Below are 19,022 nucleotides of genomic sequence, written 5' to 3' on the forward strand. Positions count from 1 at the left end.
TGACACTTGGAAGGTGGGTTCCTAACATATTTTCATACACCCACCTATTTCATTTATACTGCTACATATTTTACCTCATTTCTTGAGAAACCACATTAACGCACACCAAAACTACAGATAGACATCTGCAGAGTTTTGCATTAATATCCTCCCCCTGCCTCCCCCACCCAGTATAGGATGCTTGAGGAAAAAAGTTCAATTTAAAGCAGTTTTGACAAACTAGAAAGCATTTAGTCAGGGATAGATCATTTACAGGTAAACAGGAGTACCCAGTTTACTACCTCAAGGTAACTTTTCACAAACTCTTCAGAAGCTAAATACTCTAAATCAGGTTCAGATCTTTCTCTCTGCAGCAAAGTGCAAAAATTGGTCCCCTTTCCGAGAGGAAGCATTTTTTTTCTGCATTTGTAGTCACTACCCTGTTTTCCTTCCTGGTGTGAAGACATTATCAAATATAGCAACTTCAAGACAAGTAAACGGAAGAAAACCATGAAAAACTGTCTGGATACGATGCAGCTCCGATACAAGCAAACTTGCCAGAAGTGTATTCATTATGAAAAGCATGTGGAGAGGCAACAATTCTGGATGTCACAGCCACTGCTGAGGAAATACAATATATAGATATTTCATTGATGGTTGGAAGGATAAATCAAGTTAAATTGCTCACAGAAGCAAACCCAAAGCATCTTGCTGTGAATCTAGAAAAGTAAATTTGTAGTCTCTTGGGAACACTGCCATCATTTGTTTTCATTTCTTTGACTTCTCTTCATTTATGCTAGAGATTAGCTCTCCCAACAATAATCACAGCAATATAAAAACGTTTTCCCAGAGGAATGGCATGAAAGTAATATTTACCAAAGTAAACCCAAGTGAGGAAATCAAAATAGGAAGAACTAAGTTTAAAACAAAACAGAGCCACAAACTACTTAAGAAAGGGAAACAAAATTACTGTAACTGCTGCTGAACGACTAAACGTCTACCCAAAAGTCTGTAGCCTTGTTAGAAGGTCAGGAAGCAGAGGAAAAAAAAAAAAAAAAGCCAAAATTCATAAAAAACTATCAACAGTCTTTTGCATATTTTCACATTGCCCATGTTGTTCAGAATTTATTTGCCATGTTTTTTTTCATTTTTCCTAAAGAAAAAAACCCGTAAGATTATCACCTTTGTTTTCTCCTCCTATTTATTTTTAGCCAAATATAATCCCACTAAAGATGTATACAAACAAATTACTCTTGAAAAAGCATTACTCAAGCTAAGTGATTATTAGTATTTTATCAGCATGTAAAGCTAATATGCAACAAGCTGGAGCCTTTAGCAGTCCATTCCACCTCAACTTAGTTTTTAATTACAGCTTCCTTAACTTTTAGCACCTTGTTCACAGGGGAAGCAAAAACAGAGCTCCATCTGGGTATGTACCCTGTGGTCAGCTTAAATTCATTCTTTTTCCTGAAGCAGTTTCCCAATGTCCCAAGCAACTTATAAATAAATCTGATATACATGTCCTGTTCCAGGTTGTTTTTTGGTTTTTGTTTGTTTGTTTTTGAGTATTCAGGGCTCTTCTCTCTATACTGTTGGTTAAACTGAAAACCGTTACATACTTTGTAATATTTTTTCTTCTAACTTGAAAATTGAGAAAGCACAGATATCTGAAACCCCCAAGTCACTTACCCGAGCAAAAGAAAACCAAGTCCATCACAGACATGAAATCCTGGAGCACCCAAAGGAAGAGACAGAGCAACAGCAGACCCCAAGGAGGAGCAAGGAAGCAATTACCCAGATAAACATGGCCATGTGAGCAGACAGCAGGTGTTGTGCTTGTCCAGCACATGCAGCTGGGCAGGGGCGAGAGCAGCTCCACGGCATGATCTACCCTGATTCCTTGTCCCATGCCAAGACTGGGTATTGCTCAGACAAAATAACCAATTGTTTCAAATATATAAATTTCCAGGCAAAATCCAACAATCAGAATGTTCAGGTTGGAAGGGACCTTAACAATCACCCAGTCCCACCCCCGCTGCTGTGGGCAGGGCCCCCTCCCCCCAGCCCAGGCTGCCCCCAGCCCCATCCAGCCTGGCCTTGAGCACTGCCAGGGATGGGGCACCCACAGCTGCTCTGGGCAGCCCGGGCCAGCGCCTCGCCGCCCTCACGGGGAACAATTTCTGCCTCACAGCTCATCTGCATCTCCCCTCTCCCAGCTTAAGGCCATTCCCCCTTGGCCTGTCACCACGTGCCCACGTACAAAGCCCCTCTCCAGCTTCTTGCCGGCCCCTTTAGGTAATGGAAGTCTGCTTATAATAAGTAGTACATAAATAAATAAAAATATAAATATATAAAATACATTTATATATAAAAAGTGTATACATCACTTTCCATGTCCATGTGGGTCAAGCCACAATGGACTTAAATTAAAGCAAGAGAAGTTCACAGTGGAAGGGGAAAACCTTTCCTGCCAAGAGCAGTTAGACTGGGGAATGAATTACCCGGGGATCTCTCAGATCCTCGTTTCTGCACGTTTGGAGAACCAAAATAGCCCAACACCTGTCAGGAGGGATTATACACAGCTCGGGCCGCTAGACACAGGGAATAGCTTAGAGGAACAAGGTGGTGGTCTTTTTGGGTTTTTTTTCCCACCCAAATATTCCAAGTTTAATTTCTATAATTCTTTCAACAAAGCAGACCAGGATCGGGTTTACTGAAATACAGCGGTGTTGAACAAATGCTATAGGATCAAAATCTTTTCATTTTGATAAAGGATTTTCTGGTCCTAAGAAATCCAATATGCTAAAAGCTTCATCAGCGCTAGCAGCTTCTTTCTGAAGGTGTGTTGGTTCGTTTTTGCTGCCTGCATTCTCAAACTCATTTTTAGTTCTGTCCCTTGGTGCTACAGCAGGCTTGGACTCCGCTGCTGATTCCATTTCATTTTCTTAGTACTTTAAAACACAGCAAAAGTCTTCTTCCTCTTATGACAAAGAAAGACTATAGCTATTAAAAATCTTGTTGGAGATTCTGTTTTAGTTATTTTTCCATTTCCCCCCTCTGTAGAAATAGCAAATTTGATGCTGTCACACAGTTTTATTGGCTCCTTTAGGACCACTCAAGGTCATTCAGAATTTTTGTTTCCCACTTTACCAAAAAAAAAAAAAAAAAAGATGAAAACCTCTCAAACACCCACCACCACCCTTTTTTTTCTTTTTTTTTTTTTTTCATTTTCAGAAATCCGGTATACTTTGACCTTTTTCTACCTTCAACAGCCAGACCGTCACTGCTCATCAGAGGCTCAGGAGAAACAGCTGCAGCAGAACCACACCAGAAACCCCAGGCCACGTCCTCCTGCCCAGCCCTGGCCCCGCTGACCCCTAGCTGGGGCTGTGACCGGGGCAGGCTGGACCCACCTGAGCACACAAGCTGAGAACTGGGCGCAGGTCAGCGTCAGCCTCCATGGGATCAGGCTCGGTGCCTACCTCCTGTCCGACAACAGATGCACATAGATGTGAAAGGCCGAGTGATTAGTTTGAATGTTTCTTGCTACTGGAGTAAAAAAATCCCCACGCATGAGTTGGAGAATCCTTGGTAGAGGGACTCCTAAGTGACCAGGCTATTGTAAATAGACGAGGGTTGGAGGAAGCATGACCCCCAAGAGTCTCCCACCCCTGCACTGGGAAAGTGACTGGGGATAAATTAAACCCCCTTGTTAATTCATTCATGCCAGGTGATCCTGTTGAGCCCAGAAATTAAAAGATGGATTACACTCATTTTAGTGTAATGGGTATTAGGAAACACAGGATTCCTGGAGAACTGAAAATGAACAAAATTTGTAACAATAACTTGAACAACCTAGTCTCAATCTACCCAGAGTGCTACTCTCTTGAAACCACTTCAGAAAAAATATCAGTGATTACTCAACTCAGGATTAATTAGATTTTCCTCTTGGTGACCTAGATAAAAGGAAGAGTGCCCCCATTTTAGATGGTAAAAAGAGAGTCCTGAAAATTAACTCCTAACTCATGAAAATCATCTTGTTCTTGTGCGGTTGTTCAGGTTTGGTGAACATCCTCTCCTGCTGTGCTCTCCCCTCATAGCATGATCATGCGGAATAATGATGTCCCTTTCCAGACTTACTGCACTGGCCAAAGTCAGGCTTTTGGTTTGGGTTTCTTGGTTTTTTTAAAGTCTTCCCTTATGTGAGCAATTCCTCTTCTCCTTGGTGTCCTCTAGTGATGGGGGCTGCACTCCCCTGGTCCAGCTGTGGCCACATCACCTTGCACAGGTGGGCTCCATTCAAAACTATTTTCGATGTGGTCATGCCGATGATGCTATAGCAGGCTGGCCCGTTTGCCTGTCCTTACTGTACCTTGGCCAAGACACTTTGAAGCGTGCATCCCAGACTATGAAAATTTAGATATAGTGCAGAAAAGAAATAACTAATTCTGGAAAAACTATATTTCCTGAGAAAAATAACTGCTTCTGACCATTTAATGGAGCCTAGCAGTTTTTCAAAGTTTCCTGAAGAAGCTCAAAGCTGTGTGTGTGTGCTTTGTAAGTGAGCTGTGTGGACGGAGGCTGCCTCCAAAGCCGCACCCAACACACAGGCAGCACTCTGCAGTCACGCTGGGGTATTATGTATGACTCCATAGGTGATCCACCTCTTGACTTACACAGCGAGGACTTCCTGCACCCACTAAGTGCTGTTAATGTGTAACGGTCACACATTTGTGGCCATCATTCTTGTGCAACTTCCACAGCAGCCACGAAGTTACTGCCTTGACATAATGAAACGGTGCAGTGTGCTCCTCCACCTCCTGGGTCACACCACGCAGGTCCTCCTTGACAAAACACGACCAAAACAAACACCAGGCCTCCTTTTTCTCTTCAGATTTGTTGAATTTGGCATTAGGAATAGCCTTGGTTTTCAATGCCTGGAGGGCAGACCAACCTCATCTCTAACGTCAACAAAACCAGCCTCATCTGACCATCTGCAGGACAAATGGGCAAACCTGGAGCCAAGCTTTTGGACCCATCAAAGGCATCTGCAACCTTCAAGGCCTTCCTGATTGTACAGCAGTTGTATTTTATTAAAACAGTATTATAAACAATAATAATCACAACTAGAATATGAAGGGCTATTATGTCCTATATACTATACCAATCCAAAGGATAATGTGGTAAAGCAAAAAGCACCTATATTCATCTCAGACTGTACTAAAAAGTTGTGACAGAAGGTCTTTCTTTGACATATTAGACATGAATACTAATTCATTTATATTCACAATGCTAAAGGGTGTATTTTGGCAAAAGTGGTATATAAATAAATAAAGGGGTTCCCCTCGACTTCATGGAGTTTTTGCATTATATACAGGATACACAAAAGCTGTTTGAATTTTCAAGCCCTGGCTCCGAGAACAGGTGCTCACGCTTTCGGCAGCAATGCATCCCCATCAGCACAGAGGTGTCTCAGTTGCACCCACCCCAGGACCAGCCCTGCTGCATCCACTCACCAGGCGGGGAAGGAATCAAACCCAGAAGAGGAGAAGAGTCTCCACTACCACCCATAGGCAAACGGAATAAATACCCATCCCTAACAAGGTGCTCGGGTATTTAAAGTAAAACCTACAAATATTTTGGTGTTTCTTATTGTTATCCATGTTTCTATTTCAGCTCGGCAAAGAAATATTCTATTTCTATATAGGCAGAGGAGAAGGTAATGTGGTGGATGGGCTCTGCCATCATCTGAGGAGACTCCTGATGAGCAACAAAAAGCAGTCACTCCCAACAAAACCATTTTTCTTAAATACCAATAAGAAGAGAACAGAATGTTTTAATTCGAGGCACCTGCAATGAGACTAGGATGTGTTAAGGGTACTGTGAAATGAATAGGTTATAAAAATACTATTTTGGGATGAGATCATATGCTTCCACAAACTTGAAGCACTTCTCTGAAGGTATTTCATTTCATCAACTATCAGCATTTTGCACTATAATATGCCTTCATATACACATTTCCTTCTGTTGCATCACAAGGCCAGTTGTGTTAATTTTAATATTCTTCCATTTTAAACAGAAGAAAACAGAGCCAAACTTGGAGGCTTTCTAACAAATACGGATCACCACCAGCACTGACCACTTCTTGTGTTTCGCAGAATTTCCCAAGAAAATCAAAGAGATTATTCACTTGCCATCACACTTGCATTGTGACAGGGATTTATGACATTGTAAGGAAATGCTAAAATCAAGGAGAATCCCCAAAATATTAATACCCCATTTTATTTATATTTGAAATAGGGGATGGCAGTATAGGGTCTAGATACGCACATACATTTAAATCAGAAAACAACAGCAAGGGTACAAACCACTGAAACAGAAAAGCTCTCAGTCATAAAAGCCAGATCTCATCAGTTTTCTGTTTGGTTTTTGGTTTTTTTTTTTTTTTTTTTTTTTTTTAACATGGAAAATTGCAAAACCTTATGAAAACCAGTGTGAAGTCTGCCTTCATGTCTACTGAAAGACCTATGCCTTTTTTCTGGGTCACTGCTGCCTAGCCCTACCATGCTTACAAGCGAACAGCATTTGTCTCTGCATAATTCATGCAGGATTCCTGCAACACACTGGGCTCTTCCAGTGATGTAAAAGTAATTGTTAGATCAAGTTGTGAGTGGCTACCAGAAGTCTTGCAAGCCATGTAAATTCAAATGTCCTTGACCAATTTGCACTCCAGCTCGCTCAGTCCTGAAGTATCACCCTCACTTGCAAAGGTGAGGAAAAACTGGCAGCATCTGTTTAACGTGATAATGCCGACACAGCAACATGCCTCTCACTCACTCCAACAGCAACTTGGGGCCAGGTCCTGCTCTCACAGAAATAAATGACAATTTTTTTCCTGTAGAAACTTGCAACTCTACATGCTTTCTGAAACACATCTTATGTTAAGTACTCTTCTTTGAATTATTCTGAGTTCATTTTTCCAAAGGATTAGAAAATACCCTTTATTTCCTTGATTATAAAAAATATACAGCACACATCTAAAGAACAATTACCATTTGTTGGAGAAAATGTCAACATCACTCCTAGCAAATAGAAATCTATAAATCTATTAACTTAAAAATTAGGTCAACTGAGAAAATTATTATGATCACAGAGGAGAGTGTCTCTTTCCTGCAGCATAAAGAAGGGGATATACTGATGTTCAGCAGAGCTGTGCTGATTTACTCTAGCCACGATATCCTACCTTCGCAGTCAGAGTGCCTGTTTTGCTCCAAATGTGCTCAGAACTCCAACTGATTTTAGTGGAATTTCCATACAAATCAAGAGCAGTTGGAACTTTCTGATTTTCTCTTTCTCAAGTAAAAACCACACAACCTGCATTATTTTATCCAATATTTCAGAAAGTTTAGAAACTTAAACCCCCCTGAAAATTGGCTTAAAATATTTATTAATTAAAAAAGTTAAATATTTATTCATACAAATATGATGAGAAAAATCTCATGCAGACTTTTCACATACAGTAACATAATTCAAATCATATTGTGATGGTTTTACAAAATAACTTCTTTTAGGAACCTTGATGGAGAAGTGTTGCTATCGCCTGTGTGCCTGACAGCACGACTCATGGTAAGTAGAAAGCTAGTTCTGAAACTTAGTTTTCCTATGGAACATATGCCAAGATTTCCACACTCTTCACTAAGATTAACAATTAATATCTTATTACTACTACTCAGAGAACTGGACAGAGACGTATGAACACCGGGTAATTAATTCCTGCATACCACCGTACCTCTAAACACTTTATGTTAAAGCATAAAGTTGCCAAAAGATTGCTTTAGATAATTCCCCTAAATGATGAAAATATCTTGAGATTGTTATGGATGGCATCTGCTTCTGCTTAATTATAAATCTGCATTGGATTCATAATTTGTGTATATTACAAGTAATTTGCATAATTAAAACAATTACGGGATTGACATATCATGGCAATTAGAAATGCATCAAACTCTGAATGTTGTACAAAAGAGAGCTTCAATATGAAACATTAATTCTTTGAGAACAAAATACCTTTCAGATTCCTGCAGAACAGCCTTCACAAATTCAGTACATGTTCAATAAACTGTTTAGAGAAAGTTTTTCTCAGGGATATTCACTTCCTCGTCAAGCTGTTGCAAGTTTAACCCCGAATGCTTTTAGCCTTCATTTTAATTTCTTACTGCAGTCACAGCATGGACTTTTGTATTTATTGCCAGTTTCAGGAGGTTTTATCTCATTTTCCGTAGTCTTATCCTGTTTTCTTTGTCCCTCTTTTTAAGGATAAGTATGAACTGATTGAAAAAATGCTCTTGGTCCTTCTTCTTCTGAACAAGCCGAAACCGCTGATCTCTTCCATATTTCTCTGCAAATTCTTTAAATGTTGTTCTGCAGAAAAGAGAGACATTTTACAGCTGCTACTTTGTCAGTCCACGCTCCAACGCTTTGACCTGGATCTCACTTAACTTTTCACACATACAGTAAAAATGAGGGGTGTTCTGGGGAATATTTGACAGGAACAAGATGGTAAACCTAGGACAAGAGAGGCAGGGCCACGCCAGAACTGCCCGGGCTTTGGACCCATGGATCAGCCTGCAACACTTAAATTCCATTTTTTGATTTAGAAAAGTCTGGGTGATAGCTGACAGGACAATTTTGAATCATTAAAGTATTTGCTACAGCACAGGGTATTGCAGCTTCAACTATGCGGGCCAGTATTTATGGCCAGTATTTCAGTAATTAGCCTATAACCAAGCAGAAAGCTACACCTGTGGCTAATTGCAAACAAATGCACTTTGACTGCCAGTACTACACCATACCTGATGAAATACCACGCTAGTATGATCTTTCCTGACAAAAAAGCAAAAAATTAATTGTAACTCTGAGTGATGGGCACAAAACCCACAGGGAGCACTGCCTGAGGATTTCATTGCCAGGTCCTGCCTTTTCCAATGGAAACACGGTGTCTGAGAACATTCACTGGTGTTTTACCTGGATGCCTTTGCTAATCCCGGTACAGGCCCACAGGTCCAGCTCTGGGAGCAGCATGGCAGGCACTATAAAGAACCGGCACCATAATTCACAGACCAACAAGAAGGGTTTTTTATTTAAACTCCTGTAGTTTTTGTATTTCCGAGGTGTACATTCTTCTAGCAGTGTTTTCTAGCTGAACTTCCTTTTAGGCTGCATTCACAGCACCGTGAGAAATGATGGAAAACTGGAGTTCATGAAGGAGAGGAGAAAAGCAATGACCACAGGAAGGGCAGCGACCCCCAGGCTGTGCCCGGGCAGCCCGCCTGCCCCGTGGGACTGCCGTGATGGCAGGAGGAGTCATGGACCCGGAGAAGATGGGCAGGCAGCACAGCCCCATCCTGCAGTAAGGTCCTGAGCAAGCTGGTCTGACCCTGCCTTATTTAAAATATGAGATGATTATTCCTGTCAACCTAGAGAAGCACACGGGGAGGACACTGGAGGTGCTCCGAGTCTATCGCTTTTCCTTTGGCAATGCCAAGCCTGGTTGCTTCATGCTCCAGCTGTTGCCGGTGATGCTGTGCATCGTGCGGCTCTGCACCGCACCACTGCCTCGCTCGCCCCGGCAATGACTTTGTTCAGTTACTGGGCTCTGACCCCCATTTTGCAATAATTACTGTTGGCTAAATCAGGGCTCTAATTAATGTGCAGATTCGTAACAGCCACTTGGGGGAAGACCTGTTTTCTTCTTATTGGAAGTATTTTTGATTTCTTTCTCTCACTGCATATCAAAATCAAGCCAGAGACTACGGCGGGTAGATGAGCTTCTATGATGCAGTCTCACACTCAGCTCAACAAAACCGGTAACGGGTAAAATGTTCTCTGTCCTGTAGGCCAGGCCAATATCGCCCTTGCAGACTGAAAAGATCGTTGCTGGAACCAGTGGTTAGCTCTTACATTAGCCCAGAATATTGTCAGTTTTGATGCAAAAAAATTCCCATAATTATTGCTTCTGTAGATTCTCATGTGTTGTTTGTGTCTACTACCTGTGTACTTTAGTAGAGAAAACTACACTTCCTTAGTTCTAACAATTTAATGAGATTTATAATATATAAACCTTTATTTTCATATAATTTACAAATGAGAAAGTACTGTCCTAAGAACTGCATTTGCTATTGGGCAGTTTTGGATTCATTACTCAAAAAGCAATGTAGAAAAATAAATTACTGCATTGCACGCTTTATTTTAATTTAGTGATGTGGCATTAATAACTAGCTTTGTTAAATTATATTTCTCTTTCATCAAGAAACAAATGTAAATACAGTTTTTCCCTAGTTACACCTGTATGCCTAATACAAATGAGATTAAACATTCGGGTACTGATTTTATGTAACTAGTATTTCTCTGTGCATGTGTTCTATAAATATAGCATATACATGCATATAAAATGAATGTGTTATGCAAAATATCTCACATTCTGAATGACAGAGAGAGAGAGAGAGAGAGAAAGGAACAGAAGGGGAGAGGGAATGTTCCTTCTCCTACTAATACAACAAAATAGTGTAAAATATTAGGGAAGACATGTCAGCACAGCATTGCAACAATGGATGTACAAGCTTGCTATAAGGAGTACGTTCAGTGTTACAGAATTCTGGGGCTGATAAGCAAGGGCTAAATAAGAAAGCTTATCTTAACAAATCTTCATAAGACAATGCCATACCTTGGTGATAACTTGGATTCTTCAAGGAGCTTTTTAAATTCTTCTTTGGCTAGCAACAATTTATTTTTCTTTTCTTTGTACTCTTCTCTGATCCTGGTCTTGACAAACTGTTCAAATATCTTTCCGAGAAAGGGAAACACGACACAGTATTTATTATCAAAGCCTTTATGGTATTTATGCTTGATCAAAGGGCTGTCAATCTCAAGAATCACAGTTCTTATCTGCCCTGAGTATTGGCTGACTCACATGCAGCTGAACCTGCTCTGTGCAGCACTGAGCGTGTGTTCTCACAAAATAAGTAGCTGGAAAGAGGTATAATTTGGACAGATAACATCTTCATTCAAACATCAAGTGCAACATAAATCAACATTTCCTGATTTCAGTGTTTTGCTTGCATTTTCATGCCTATAAGCATTTTTTGTTGTTGTTGTTCATCTGGACTGCAGTTATTTAGTTTGGATCTTGCCTCTTTCCCAGCTTGCTGGAATTCCAGAACATACCTATAATATGAAACATCAGTATTCCGTAGGTTACCCCCACAAAAGCCTGAAGACCTTTCAAATCAGTTATCAAAAAGTACATGACCCTTCCTTGGTACACATACACCTGAAAGCTTTAACGTGTGTGGAATGGCTGACAAACTTCCTCGAACTGTATTTGGCCGCTAAATATGCAAGCAGGGCAATCAGCATCAGGACTATTGGTGTCTTGAAAAGGAGCATAAGGAGTTCACTATGTCACAAAATTCTGCCAACTGATTTAATTACATTTTTAATACCAAAAATCTGACCGTGCTTGTTTCATGCTCTAAAATGTGTGGCACATTAAGTTGTTAAATAAAAGGAGCTGCTCCTCAAAATGATATAAGCTTTCCATATTCACCATCCTTTTCCCCACAAATTACATACATTAAATGTGATTACTACAGATACTACCACAGTTGCTTTCTCATCAGGCATGAAGACGCACAGGTGCAAATCTACATTTTATGGAAGCTAAAGCAACCAAATTACAAATGGTATTTAGTATGGTATGTGGAAAAGGGAAGAAATAGCACTGGGAAAGTAAACATCAAAAAATGGCCATCAAAAAACCCCCTAGTAAATCTAAATATATGATACTGTATGCAATTATGTACATTGAGTGTAAGAGAAGATGGAAAAAATGGAATAAAGCAGGTGACTCTGTTACTGCTTGCCTTTCTGGTATCAGCGAAGCTATTATGAAGGTAATAAATCAAAATTAACAGATAGGTCATTATTTTAATGCAGTTGTTCCTTTACCCTTCGCAGTTCCTTGCTTAAACATAGTAGCATCTTTCAACTATTAATAACCCCTTGAAAAACATTGGTAAGTATGTAAAGCAACCTTCAGCTGTTCGGTAACGGATCGTTTCGTTCCGCAGGCCGCGTAAGGACACCCACTGGCAGCAGGGCTTGACTCCTGGAAGTCAAACCCACCTCGGCACAAATTCAAGTCAAGACAAAGTTCCCTCAGACACTGGCAGATCGCAGCCAAAACACATTCCTTGCCCTTTCCGACCTATCTGCCTGACCATGGAAAGAACGAAACCGCAGTACAGCCAGCCACGCTGCAGCATTGTTTTTTCCCTCCCTCCCCCCCTCCCTCCCTCCCTTCATCCCTCACCTTCATTGTGAGCCCCTTTTCACCTCTAGCCCCCTCCAATACAAATTCATTTGCTTAACTTATAAAGTACTCAGATGCTCACTATTCAGGCCACATCAGTCAGCATCCGTGAAGGTAAATGTCTCCATAAACCTAAATAATGGCTTCTACTAATTTGAGCTGCACCTCAAGAAGTACTTTCATTAAATCAGGCAGCTACTCTTGCCTGAGCCTAACTTTCTTCTTAAACTACCTCTTGGAGGAAAATGGGGTCTAATTAGATGGCACTAATCATAATGAACGTCTAGAAATCTTAACTTCAAGCTTAGAACCTGAAATATATTACACCTGGCATGTGCTCACAAGGTTACTGTGTTGTTAACACTGTTTTGCAGCAGAGCAATCGATGATCACCCTCTTCTACCTTAGCTCTGAGCCGGAATTACTGTCACTCCCAGAGCCAACCTTTGCCTGACCATGGGTTTCTACCTACATGACTATAGGTTTCTACCTACAGGACTGCCAGCTACCAGCTTCTCATAACCTTCTCCTTGAATATTGAATATGCCCCACAAATGAGGTCCCCCTCAGCAGTGCTTCAAGCACATTATGCTATGTGTATTCATGACATATTTTTATTATATCATCTCCAAGGCTGATAAAACGCAAGTAGTAATGTATCTTGATTGACTCATCAAGGTCTAGATTTTGTCCTTGCTGATTCCCTGAAACAAATACTAAACCGCCTGCCTGGTCTCTTGCCTAGCAGTATTCTCCATTGTAGCAGTTCCTCTTATGTTTTCATTCCCATACTTCCTTATCATTTTATTTCACTTCCTTTCTTAGGAGAGAAAACATTGGAAAGGGTGTAAATGAAAATGTATGTGCCCAGTCCCTCAGTGCCTACAGGAAGACCTCTGGAGAATCACAAGACAATACAGGCCCCAGAGCAATGGAACAGGAATAAGTACATTTTTAATCGTGTTTACTTAAAAAATGGAAAATTCCATTTTCAAAATTCTTCCTTCTCCAGGATGACATAAGACTGGTAAGGAAGAGAAATAACCGCATAATAGAAGTGTTCACCTTCTTTGCAACATCCTTGCATATCTCCTAAATTTTTTTACACTAATCTGCAGCCCTTGGGTTTTTAGATCCCTAGTGATAGTTAATGCCCAAATAAACAAGGCAGCAAAGGGTCCGCTTCCCTTTGCAGCTTGCCAGGAATACTAAACTCTTTCAGACAGATACCAGCATAGCCACAGTGCTCTATTGATTTATGTCTACCAAGTTTAGTTATTGCCAAATATAGCAGTAAATACTGCCAAACTCCTAGAAAATATTCTAAGTAATAAAAATTAAGTAGTCTCTCTACCATATTCAAATAATTCAGAGTGGAAACTTTACCTTATGGCCATTCCCCTTCCTACAGCCCGGTTTCCCAGCCTCAATGGGAGTTGTTCATATAACCCAAGAGACCATAGCTCATCTCTGTGTGCAAACTCACTCGTTACCACTTGCTTTTCAAAGGCAGGACTTTCTTATGAGTGGAAGTTTAAATTATCAGTCTCACTGAAAAACTCAAAAAAGAAATTTTAATTTCATGCAATTCTTTTTCTCCTACCAAGATAATTACTCTGTTATTTCAGTTAATTTGGGAGATGTTTGCTGCTAATCAGAAGCTATGCTGGAGGTAATGCTCACCTGTTTACGTTCTTCTGAATTTAGCAGAAGGTAACGTGGATCAAATACTATTTTGTGTAACTCCTTTTCCCATGTAGAAAATGCTGAAACCTGTGAAGTAGACAAACACAGTCACATTAAGGAATTTTAATAAGGACGTGAAAGAAGAAAATGTTCCAAGGTGAACCAAAAGAGTAGTTCAGAAAGCTAATGAACCCTCTAAAGGATTCCTCAGAGCGGTTGGAAGTTGAATTTTAATCTGTTTCTGGCAATGCTCTGGTCGCCCCCACACCATTAGTATTGATTTGCTCTAGGACATCTCTGAGTATCTGGGAGATGCTTATTCCACATTTTTTATGGAAAGAATCTGTAGCAAAAAGGAAAATGCCATTTTATTATCCCCTTTGTACAACAGGAGCATCAATTTCCATTTAAGCAATTATCTCAGCTTTAACTCCTTTCCTCTCCAAAACTAAAATTGTAACCCAAATGAGGCCATCAATGCATGCACACGCTGAAGAAATAGCAGGGAACATCTTCAAGGCACTGTATCACCATGCTTCTATAGTAAATGTGCCGCTTCCCTCCAACAGCATGGCTGTCACATCTCCTCCATTTCGGGGCTTCTCCCCTGAATCCAGCTCTCTGGAGTGGGACCTGGGCATCCACCCAAGCCCCATGCATCACTCACGGTCCTGCAGCCAGAGGATGAGAACATCATGCTCCTACAGAGGTTCTTCCACCTTCTCCAAAACCTCTACGGTGAGTGGGCTGTAAGGACCACCACGGATCCAAGCAGGTGCCTCACTTGCCCAGTCCCCTTTACCCAGGACTTTCACAAAATGACAGTCTGGGAGTGTAGGACCGAAATCCCCAGCCTGAATCTGCTACCTTGTACAACACCACTGTTAATTAGATTGTTGCAGAATACTCCCGAGTAACATTAAATATTCTAATCACTCCATCTAATTACAAAGAGTAAATTCACTAAAAAAATTAAGTATGTGAGGTATAATTAAAATAGAGTAATTAACACCCAAACAGTAATGCTCTGATGAAGCAAAGAAGGTTTAAATGGACTGGTTTTCCTGTTAGAGTGGTTAGAAATTGGAAAAATCAAAGTTCATCATCTTCTCACAGCTTGGGGTTTGCACTCCACATCTGCACACGTGGCGAAGTCCTGAGGTCTGGGGGTTTTTTCCCCTTCAGAAGGATCATCAGCAGGAATCCTTTCCTTCAGGGTGTCTCTTACACTCTCTCGGATATCAGGTTTTTTTCCCAGTACAAAAGCCAGTTTGAACTCAAAGCTAGTTAAGCTCAGGCTAATTTATCAGGTAATCATCCCTGTTTATGATTTTTTTTTTAGTAATGATTACATTTCACATGCTACAGACACAGCTAAAATAAATGTTGGCTACTGATAACTATAGTTTAATTCTAGCGACACATCACACACTGTTCAGGATACTCATATCCTGCAAATGCACATAAAATATTAATGTTCTGACTGATCTCCCAACGCCTATTGTATTGTGGGGTTCTTCCTTACTATGGGACACTCAACCAGCAAACACATGCGCTGGGCATGGTGGGGGTGGCATCTCTTCCTAGAATAAGTGATGACTTCTGTGTCCTAGTATCACCACAGATGAAAAGGAGAAGAGAGATACGAAAAGGAGAAAAGAGGTCTGAGCTTGTCATGGGTTTCCAGTTCTCAACCCCTGCTCTTAACCAGAGTGCAAAGTACAGGGAAAAAAACTCACAAGAACTCAATGTATTGAGTTTGAGCAGTATGCTTAGAAGTGAAAGAACATCTATCTGAATAGATGGTTTTATTTTTAATTTACTCTGGAAGCCCAGAAACAATGGCAGGTTGAGATTTTGGCTTTGACTAAAAAACACCTAGGAACAGAAAGGTGAAGAGCCTGATATTTGCTTCATTAGAAAAGGATTCCCATCTTTCAGGATATGCTGTTCTGGTAGGGAACGATGTCCACCCTGGGCACAAGCTACCAAGACATGCAGAAAAGCAAGAAGGATGGTGTGGCAAAGGGCTGAGGGGAGGCAGCGGGGTCAGTAGTGGCAAGGACCACCCTGTGCCTGAGCTGGGAGACCCCTGCCCACATCATCACCTGCTGCTGGCACCAAATGTGCCCAGCGTCCCAAACCAACAAACCACCTCCATTAAAAGATATTAATAGATGGGATTCAGTGGCTTTTCCTTCTATAAAGGGGCTTTTTGGGTCTGTCTGAAAAACAGGCCATAGGGGAAAAAAATCCAGAAAAACCCTGTTTATTTGGATTTCTAATATTTTTTTTTTCTTTAGGATAATGCTGAGGCTGCCAGAATTGTTTTGAGATGGGAAGGTTGGGGTCAGGACCCCCCCGAACCCCTTTTTTTCTCCCCAGAATTAGGAAAGTAAAATCTGGAGAAAAAAAATACCATTTGGAATCCTTTAGAAAAGTCTTGTTTCACTGACAGCATCCCAGCAAAGAGAAGACTTTCCTAGAAATACAGACTGTAGAACACGGATATTTTGATGCCGTGGTTGTGAGGGAGCCTGGGAGAGGCTTGAACTTTCCGCTTCCCCTCAGGATTTTGTGGAAACTTTTAAATTTCCAGGAGGATATCAAAGATTACATCTTTACCATGGAAAACTTGCCACAGAATCAAGAATAGAGCCATTGTCTTGGAGCTACACTGAAAATCACATGTTTGGTTTTTTTTAAAATGTTACAATAAATATTCTTCTGTTGATATAATTCATATAGGAAGAGTCAGAACTACACTGAAGAACTCCATCTAGTTCAAGCTCTTTGTAATGCCATTAAGGAACTTCTTAAGAAATAAAAACTTTACGAGAAAATAGCAGGAGACATTCATTAAATAACCCATTTAAAATAACACTGATGGCCTCACTGCATCTCAAGCAATGCCAACCAGCTGGTGCTAACCAGCAGCTTATCTGGATATTTTAAAAAAATGCTTGGGGTGACAGAAAAATTGCCTATTAGTGTACATTTATGAATAATAGCAAAACAAAACAGTAAATTTCCTGAATTTCTTATTTTTATGAGGAAGTCTGACTCTTATACAGGAAACACTTGAGAAATCCTATTATAAAACATCCCTAATACTTCCAAATTTTGACTTATTGCCCACTGACTTAAAATGTGCCGGCAGAACTCTTCAACAAGTATCCATTTACAGTACTTCTACATTTTTAAAGCATAAATAACAAAATGTATTAATAAAGAAGTGTTGGGGTGGAGATAATTTACTGTTAAGCTTCTGAAGCTCTGATTATCTACCTTTAAAGTCTGCTGATTACTAATGTTAAATTTTATAGGCTTTATTGCCTAGCAACAAATACCTTGGATTTTTTTTCTTTGTAGAAATTACACTAACTTCTATAGAATACATATTTTCAGAGTGTTGGAGGGAGGTATAAAATCTACATACACTACTCTATTACACACCCATTTATGTTTGCAGGATTAAGACCTAAAGCTATCAGGCTTATTAATTCCATTCATGCTCATAATCATCAGTTCTCTGGAAGAAGGGACACTGTGAGATGAACTTTTGCGGAGGTGATGTTAGAAAAAACAGTACCCACAATTCCTCATATTGACGGTAATCTTTACATGGGCAGCTCATCACAGGTTTGTAAGCACTACCACAGAAAACAAAAATCAGGCCAAAAGCTCTTTACAAAATCAGTCACTAGATGCTGTTACGCTATCTGTAATCCATATTTCACCATTGGTCATGAGGCTCACAACGCTGATGGGTTCTATCTGCAAACTGAATTTATGCTCCATCTATCGACTCATGATCTTGATTAGGTCATGGTAAAATGGCTGCAATAACTCCCTCCTGCAACCTGTGACAGCTCCACAGCCACCGGGTCTGCGCTGGCCTCGATGCGGAAGAGAAGGATGCTCCAGGTACTCCTGCCTGGTTGGCTGCGGAGGGGCCACCTCTTCTGATCCCCGTTCAGCCCAAAGCCCTGAGCATCCCACACTCCCGCACCTCAGCCTCAGCTGGAACCACACATCTCCCCAGAAAAGTCCAAGGATGGTCACTGAGGTCCAGGGAAAAGGGAAGGCTTTCTTAACCCTCCTGAGATTCCAGAACAACCTTTTGTAACAGACTGGGTGGATTTTGGATGGCCAGTAACTACATTTGATTTCCTATGGCTGGGGTCATCAGAGTTGGTGGTGATGAAACCTCTCCCGTGCTAGAAAAAGCAACGAGCTTGCCAGAGCTATTCCTGAGCCTGGGGCTGTCCTTCAGGTGATGTACGTGACACATCTTTTGTTCTTCGTTCCTCATTTCTGGGGTTCACATGGGACCTCTGGGATGGCATGTGGATACAAGCCCCACACCCTGCTGAGACGTTGGTCTGTGCTGGAAGAGGTACCACCTATCTTTGGGTATCCTTGGGTCTGTCTGTAGGAATTTAATTGGAAGCAGACTTGCAAAGGGCTCTCAGTTCTGCACAGCCACGTTTGGCTGCATGGCATCAGAAGAAAAGTCACAGTAAAGTATGACAAAACCTGCATGGCTAATAGAAAACCCCCTCTCAATAATTCCTCATTTGACTGCTAAGTCATAGTTATGAAATGACTCCTGTAGTTGTCCCACATAAACCCCTATTTTCATAAATGGGACATGTCAAGGAAAGCAAGCGTATTTCTTACCCCTCTCTCCAGAAGCATGTCTCGGAAATGAGTGATGCGCTCTTCTAGGGGAGGCGTGATCTGAGGTGCTGATGTTTCCTCATTTTTCTCCTCTGTTTCATTCCTCCCCCGGTCAGCAGCCTGGGAATCTTCTGTTCTTTAACAAGGTAAGATAGAAAATAGTTCAGTAATTGTCAACTTGGGAGGGGATTTTTTACCCTCTCTAGAAAATCCTCCAGGACGCAGGACTTCTTGGTGCGCTCAGAGCAGCGCGGGAGCAGGCGCTGACAGCTGAGAAGTTACCCAGACCTGCGGCTCGTTATTA

The 19,022-nt window shown here is 41.0% G+C and overlaps 1 protein-coding gene across 1 annotated transcript in view; it reads right to left on the reverse strand.

Moving 5' to 3' along the window:
* Positions 1 to 6,180: 6,180 nt before the first annotated feature.
* Positions 6,181 to 19,022, reverse strand: part of TCERG1L (transcription elongation regulator 1 like) — a 103,260-nt gene continuing 90,418 nt past the window's right edge. The window contains exons 10-13 of the mRNA XM_040607566.1: positions 18,719 to 18,854; positions 14,033 to 14,122; positions 10,703 to 10,821; positions 6,181 to 8,400 (exon numbers count right to left, since the gene is read on the reverse strand). Coding sequence (XP_040463500.1) covers positions 8,244 to 8,400; positions 10,703 to 10,821; positions 14,033 to 14,122; positions 18,719 to 18,854 — 502 coding nt within the window. The 3' untranslated portion in view covers positions 6,181 to 8,243. The remainder of the gene's footprint in view (positions 8,401 to 10,702; positions 10,822 to 14,032; positions 14,123 to 18,718; positions 18,855 to 19,022) is intronic.

Source organism: Falco naumanni, chromosome 9 (genome assembly GCF_017639655.2).
Source record: "Falco naumanni isolate bFalNau1 chromosome 9, bFalNau1.pat, whole genome shotgun sequence".
Classification (NCBI taxonomy): Eukaryota; Metazoa; Chordata; class Aves; order Falconiformes; family Falconidae; genus Falco; species Falco naumanni.